The following is a 7,821-nucleotide window of genomic DNA, read 5'->3' on the forward strand; positions in this document are numbered from 1 at the left end:
AAAAAAAAAAAAAAAAAAAAAAAAAAAAAAAAAAAAAAACTATGTCAAAAGATGATTGCAAAATTGAAAAATCTGAACCACTAAAAAAAATTCAAAGTTTACAACAACTTTTAATTAGGTTAGAGATTTCCAAACAAGATGAATATTTGTGGAGATGTTATCTATTGTTAGTAGATTATATCCACAAATTATTAGCACTACTTAATTCATCTTGTAAGAGGGTGTGGTATAAACTATGGTATAAAAAGTTTGGTATATATATAAAATGAATATAGCTTTGTTTACTTGTCTTAATTACTGGGGCAATATTCAATTGTAACACGTAAATTCAAAACTTTCTGGTCCTATATATAATTGATAAATTTTGTTGCCACATAAAAAATATCAGTTTTCTGTGTAGGTGGGCATATTGTGATGTTGTCAACCACTAATACGACAAATATGATTGTCAATGCTTCAGATCGTAATTTAGAATAGTGTAAAAGATTAGAGGAGGGTCCAGATATCATTAGCAAAGTTACTATCTAATAAGTACAAATGCTAAATTGCTAACTATATAGTGAATTCTGGTGCAGACACCATTGAAATGAAATTAACCAACGCTAATTCAAGGTGAATGTGAGGGAGTAGTATTATCATCCAGAGATATCAGACACGTGTCCAGCATATACGGAAATACCGCACCGACCTCATGACTTCAGTTCACTTCAGAACGACTCACATCATCAGTTCGCACACCCGATCTAAGATATTCGTCATACGAGATCACTCCAGAGTAACTCAGCTCGCATACCCTCATATGGAAGGTTCCATCTAGTGACATCGCCTATTATCCAGATGCAATCATTACTAGAGCCATACTTGTAAAATCCCTCACCGCATTATCCAAACTACTGCAACCACTCCCCATCATTGCAAGACTCCTACCAACACCAACCCTACACGCATTCTAGAACTCAATCACACATTTGTATTGGTCAGTACATGTGTTACGTAGATCTTCTTGCTCCATAACTATAAATACCCCATGTTTGAACTACGCCAGACCTGATTCAACTCTCCCCCTAGAAGTGAGAGCTTGATACATATGCAGTTTGCTCCGAACGAACTCGGTATTTCCAATCTATTAACCCCTTCTCCTCCACCTTAATCATATTTGTAAAGCCCAGACTAATCCACAACTTTACATTGGCGCCGTCTGTGGTCTCAATTTCATGAGAAACCACTTTACATAAGAAAAACTCTCAAGCCCACGAAGCATGGCAAGCCTCGAAGCTCAAATCCAGAGCTTAGTGAACCAACTAGGCACAATGAATGAGCACATCACCCTGCTCAGGCAGGAAAATGTTGCATTGCAAGCACAAGTGCAAACACAAAACCCAAATGGTGCCATAGCCTAGGACGACATCAAACAAGTTAATCAACAGATTAACGAGCTATCGCAATGAATCGATCAGAGTGCAGTTAGGAAAGACACCACCTAGATCGTGCAAAAGATGTTGAAGACGTATCGTGCTTCCCCCTTTCATTGCTGAGGTACTTAGTAAACCCTCCCCTCTGGATTTCATCCAACCATGCTTTGCAATGTACGATGACAGCACATGTCCTGGTCAACACGTGGCTAACTATATTCAGAGCCTCGCACTCTATAGTGCCCAGGAGTTCGACCATCTCTACTGCCGTTTGTTTCCTGCAAGCCTTAAAGAAGGCACTCTCGATTGGTTCTTTTCACTCGAGCCAGACTCGATAAAGAACTTCGAGAATCTCACCGATCTATTCGCTAGCCAGGTTGTCCACAATAGGCGTAAAAAAACTGACCTAGATTCACTTTTCCAGCTAACCCTGGGCAAAGATGAAGACATCCGCTCCTTCTTAGGACGGTTCAAAACTGAGCTGCTATGTATGGAGAGCGGCCTCAAAGAGTCGTTCACCACATTGGTGTTCACCAATGCCTGCCGTGTACGCAACACAGCACTGTCCAGGTCACTACTGAAAGAACGTCTAGAAACTTTAGCAGAGCTATACGCCCGAGTAGACAAATATATCAAACTACAAGAAGGCATGAAACATGAAGGCCTCACCGAAAAACAACAAGTGGCAGCGATCTTGGATGACGCCCCACCTTCTAAGAAGCGACCCCGACAGAATGGACAGAAATCAGGAGACATAATGCACCACAGCCGTGAGTTCACTGTACTTACCCGATCTCCCAATTACATACTGGAGAAGATCAAGAAAGCTGCCTATTACCGACCTGAGGTACAGCAACCAGAAGATCGACCAGGGAAACCATACTGCACCTTTCATAGAGCTAAGTGTCACGACACCAATGAGTGTTAGGGGATCAAGCACTACCTCCAAGACCTCATTGAGTCAGGACATATCAAGCATTATACCAATATAGCCGATGGCGACCTGCGCCATAAGCTCATGGCTCGCAGAGAGCTTAGCTGATCTCCAGCTCGCTACAATAGCCAAGCTCGCTCTCAACCAAGAGGACGTCCCAACGACCGATCCCGTCATGACCGCCGTCAACACTCATCTGACAGAGACAACGACAGGATGATCAACATGTTTACGTTCCAGGACGATTATGTTACGACCACCAGGGAAAAAAAGGAGACGAGTAGGTGCTCTCCAGGAAGTCTACCAGTTCTCCTCACAGGTAGCTCCTGGCCCACGCACTTCAGGTCGCAGTTCAGGTGACATAACTTTTACTGAGGTCGACCTCAACAAAGTTTGCCTCCCTCACAATGATGCCCTAGTTATCCACGTCAAAATCAGCGACTGGACAGTCAAGCGTGTCCTGGTCGACCCAGGCAGCTCATGTGACATCTTATTCTATCAGATCATCAAAGAGATGAACATACCCAAGTCTGTCTTCATAGATCCAATCGCCCTTCTCTATGGATTCAATGGGTCTCGAGCTGATCCAATTGGTGACATCATACTCCCCATCTCCGTTGGATCCAGGGAGGACAAAGTCAACATCAACACGCATTTCAGCGTTTTGGATGTCAGCTCGTCCTATAATGCCATCCTAGGGCGTTGCTGGATCCACAAGATGCAAGCGATACCATCAACACTCAATTAGGTACTCCGTTTTCCTGGCCCCAGAGGTATGATGGAGCTTCGTAGCAACTAGCTCGAGGCTTACAACTGCAATCAAATCCTCTCAGTGAATAAACCCGTTGGGGCTTTAGTCAAAACTAAGGGCGAGCTCGCAAACATCACGATGGCAGAAGACTTTATCACTGAGGTCAAAACTAAAATGCCAAAGGAGAATGTTGGGGGCTTGTCAAAAAAGTCACTCCACAAGTCAAGACCCCAGAGGTCGCCCTAGCTCATGTTGTCAAGACCCCAGAGGTCACCCCAGCTCCTGTTGTCAAACCCCCAGAGGTCACCCCAATCCTTGTTTCTAAGACCTCAGAGATCGCACCAATTCCATTCCTCAGGTCGAGAAAACAACACCTGATACCAGCTCCACAGAGGTAGCTTCATCTTCTAAAGCAGCAGTTCAGACTGAGGAAAAGGAGCGAGTGAACCTAGGCACTGAGGACGATCCCAAGTTTGTTTTTATAGGAGCTAACCTTGATCCTACTCTAAAAGCACAACTTGTAAGCTTTTTATCATTGAATAAAGATATTTTTGCTTGGTCGTACATCGATGTCCTTGGTATAGATCCTAGTATTGCATGTCATACCTTAAATGTCAACCATAATGCTAAGCCAATTCGTCAGTGACCTAGGAAACTATCCCTTAAATTTCAAAAAGCAATTAATGATGAAGTCGACAAACTAAAAAAAGTAGGCTTCATCAGAAAGGTCGATTACCCATAGTGGATCGCTAACATCATAGTTGTTCCAAAAAAGAATGGCACAGTTCGCCTCTGCGTAGACTTCACCAATGTCAACGAAGAAACACCTAAAGATAGTTTCCCCCTACCAAGAATCAACCGACTTGTAGACCATACCTGCAGCCACGAGCTCCTATCATTTATGGATGCCTACAGTGGATACAACTAGATCCCACTCGCAGAAGAAGGCCAAGAGAAAACTTCATTCATCACAGAGCAAGGGCTCTACTGCTACAATGTCCTCCCGTTCGGCATCAAGAACGTGGGAGTGACCTACCAGTGGCTTGTTACTGACATGTTCCAAGACATGCTAGGTGACATCATAGAAATCTACATAGACGATATGGAGATCAAAAGCAAGAAAGCGGTTCACCATTTAGGTCGCCTCAAGCAGGCGTTCTCCAGACCACGCCGAACTCAAATGAAACTCAACCCAAAGAAATGCCTCTTTGGAGCGTCCTCTAGAAAATTCCTAGGTTATCAAGTCTCATAACGAGTAATCGAAGCTAATCCAAACCAGATCCGAGCATTCTTGGAAATGTCAGATCCAATGACAAAGAAGAAAATACAGAAGTTGTCAGGAATGGTGGCAGCTCTCAACCGATTCATATCGAGAGCGTCAGATAAATACAGACCATTCCTACAGATTCTTAAAAAGGGCGAACAATTCTCATGGAGTGAGCAATGCCATCAAGCGTTCTCAACTCTCAAAGAATACCTAACAACACCACCCGTCCTGGCAAAACCAACCGATGGTGAAACGTTGGGGCTCTACCTCGCGATATCTGACTTTGCTATCAGTTCGGTTCTCTTCAAAGAGGATAACGGCTCCAGAAAGCCGATCTACTTCACAAGCTGAAAAGCAGTACTCTCACATTGAAAAAGTAGTACTCGCATTACTGTACTCTGCAAGGAAGTTCAGGCCATACTTTCAAGCACATCCACTCAAAGTACTCACCGACCTCCCACTGAAGAAGATTTTTCTCAAAGACAACAAGACAACTCGCATGGCTGTATGGGCAGAAGAACTCGGTGAACATCACATCGAGTTCGTCCCGCGCACTTCTCAAAAAAGACAGGTCGTTGCTAACTTCCTAGTAGACTTTCCTATCGATGACCTGAACTGGGAACCAGAAACAGATATCCCATCCACTAAATTGCAAGACAAGTCAACCTGCTTACTCTTTGTGGATAGTTCTAGCAATCCCAGAGGAAATGGGATCGGAGTTGTCCTAATGTCCCCAAATGGCACTATAGTTGAGAAATCAGTTCGCATCGACTTCACTACCTCTAACAACGAGGCGGAGTACGAAGCTTTAATCATGGGATTCAGAATGGCACTATAGCTCCAGGAACTTAAAGTCTTTAGTGACTCGCAATTGGTTGTTCGCCAGATTGCTAAAGAGTACACTACCCATGAAGGTAACCTTTCTAAATACCTTCATGTTATTTATCAGTTACTTCCTTCTTTCAAGAATGCCACTATACACCACTTCTTGCGTGATGAGAATCGCCACGCAGACAGTTTAGTTTATTTTGCTACTCAAACACCGAGCTGTGCTCCTAGACAATTACTTATCGAAGTAACTGACCGACATGCTTACCAAGCTGAGCACATCATGGAAATCAACGACTTGTGCCCATTCTCTGACATTCAGATGAATCAAACATGGATGCAACCCATCATAGCATACATCTAACATGGGACAACACCAGAAGATTGTACCATAGCCAGACAAGTTCAATACCAGGCATGTCGTTACTGCCTGATAAACAACAAACTTTTTAGAAAGTCTGTGGGCAAACCTCACTTGAGGTGCATATTAGCTCATGTCAAAGAGTCACACGTCAGAAACTTCATCTGGACACGTCAGAAACTTCAAAGAGTCACCAGATTTAGTCTACCCTACACACTAGTGATGGATAATGGCTCCCAGTTCAAGGGAAAAATAGTCAAGGAGTTTCTGGCAAAGTGGAAGATCGTTCATACATTCTCCACTCCCCAGTACGCCCAAAGCAACGGCCAAGCAGAGGCCAGCAACAAAGCAATTTTGGAAAATTTGAAGAAGAAGATTGAAAAGAACAAGAGCCAATGGCCGAATCAGTTGGAGAACATCCTATGGGTTTAGCGCACTACAGCTCACTCTAGCACAGGCGAGTCACCATTCTCACTCTGCTATGGCACGGAGGCCGTTATTCCTACTGAACTGACAGTCACCACAACTCAATCCGAGATCGTCGAATTAGGATAGAATGACTCCATTCTCGCTCGAGAGGTCGACTTACTTGAAGAATGACGCGACCTAACAACCATCAGAGTGGCTTCTTATCATCATACTCTCAAAAAGTCTTACAATAAGCGAGTCAATCCTCGATCTTTTCAGCCTGTCGACTTAGTCCTAAAAAAGACTAAGGATGACTCCAAACTGGCACCAACATGGGAAGGCCCCTACATAGTAGAGCGAGTTGTTGGCAATGGAGCCTATTGGATCAAAACACAGGACGGTGAAGCATTACCACGTCCATGGAACACTTACTCTTTAAAGAAGTTTTATCAATAAAGTTCTTTTTCATTTCCGTTGTGTTTTTTACTATTATTACTGTTACCATGTATACACGACTCTTCAGTACCAAAGCTGGTAATTACAATCTCCAAACACACGCACAACTCGCTCTCTATAGACCCGAACACTCCTAGGTGTTCAAACACGTTTTCTTAAGCTAACACGCTCACTCGAGCTCATAGGCTTCTTAGCCTCTACAGTTCTTACTAGTTGATGACCTACAACTCTAAGCTCAACTCAGCAAGAACGCTCTCCATGAGCAACACGCTTTTTTAAGCTAACACACTCACTCGAGCTCATAGGCTTCTTAGCCTCTACAGTTCTTACTAGTTTATGACCGACAACTATAGGCTCAACTCAGCGAGAACGCTTTCCGCGAGCAACACGTTATCTTAAGCTAACATGCTCACTCGATCTCATAGGCTTCTTAGCCTCTACAGTTCTTACTAGTTGATGACCTACAACTCTAGGCTCAACTCAGCGAGAACGCTCTTTGCGAGCAACACGCTTTCTTAATCTAACATGCTCACTTGAGCTCATAAGCTTCTTGGCCTCTATATTTCTTATTTTTTGAAGTCCTACAGCCCTAGGCTGCAACAATGAAATGACAAAACAATATGTACAAGCAGTTGGACGTAAGCAAAAACATGCATTCCATAACATACAAAATTCGAACTGCTTGTTCGTAAATCCACCGATCTGCTAGGTCTACCCAGAAATCTAGATCGGTCTGATTACAAGTTTTTGAAACTACCAAACTGCCACCTACAGGGAAACCAGTTCGTTCAGTATCTTGGCAGCTATAAAGAAAGGCGAACTACCCAGGCAAGCCCAGGAAACCAGTTCTATTGTTATACAACCAATTAAAAGCTGAAATCAGGAAAGATAATTCAAAAACAACCACACAACCTATACCAAGGAAGAAGACATCCAGAAGAAATGGTCAAGCATCAGGAGTAATGTGCTTATCGTTAGCAGGCACATCAGCTCACTCCGCAAGAGCCGCACTAGTTGACGGAGCGTTACCAGCATCTCCTAGTACGACAAGCACACTTGTACCTAGAGCCCCACGATCGCGCTCTTCTTTCAACTGAAAGTATGTCTCCTCCAGCATTGCATAGTCTCCACACACTCGGTCATACACCCCCTAAGCCTTTCGTGCAACTGACTAACAATGCTTAGCGTTCTTGTTTTACACAAATTCTTGTTGTTTAGAACCTGCAAATCAATAAATATAATTTTCAAACCTGCAACAATTAAAAAGAATAGTGCCAAGTTAGAGTCGAACCACACCTTGAAATGGAGAAATTAGAGCGAAGAGAATTAATAAACTAGTAACTAACTAGGTACGTGAGATTTAAAACAATTTTTGGATTTTGATTTTATCAACCTAATTTAATC

At 43.2% G+C, this 7,821-nt stretch overlaps 1 protein-coding gene across 1 annotated transcript; it reads left to right on the plus strand.

The window, feature by feature from the left end:
* The first annotated feature begins 1,584 nt into the window (after positions 1–1,584).
* On the plus strand, positions 1,585–2,340 carry LOC147478124 (uncharacterized). Its single transcript, XM_086586176.1, has one exon. The coding sequence runs from the start codon at positions 1,585–1,587 to the stop codon at positions 2,338–2,340; it is 756 nt and encodes a 251-aa protein (XP_086442302.1).
* The last annotated feature ends 5,481 nt before the right edge of the window (positions 2,341–7,821 follow it).

The sequence above is a fragment of the Coptis chinensis genome, chromosome 9 (genome assembly GCF_015680905.1).
Source record: "Coptis chinensis isolate HL-2020 chromosome 9, ASM1568090v1, whole genome shotgun sequence".
NCBI classification, from domain to species: Eukaryota; Viridiplantae; Streptophyta; class Magnoliopsida; order Ranunculales; family Ranunculaceae; genus Coptis; species Coptis chinensis.

Coding starts and splice junctions, on each gene's coding strand:
- LOC147478124 (XM_086586176.1), top strand. CDS start 1,585: ATGTACGATGACAGCACATGTCCTGGTCAACACGTGGCTAACTATATT.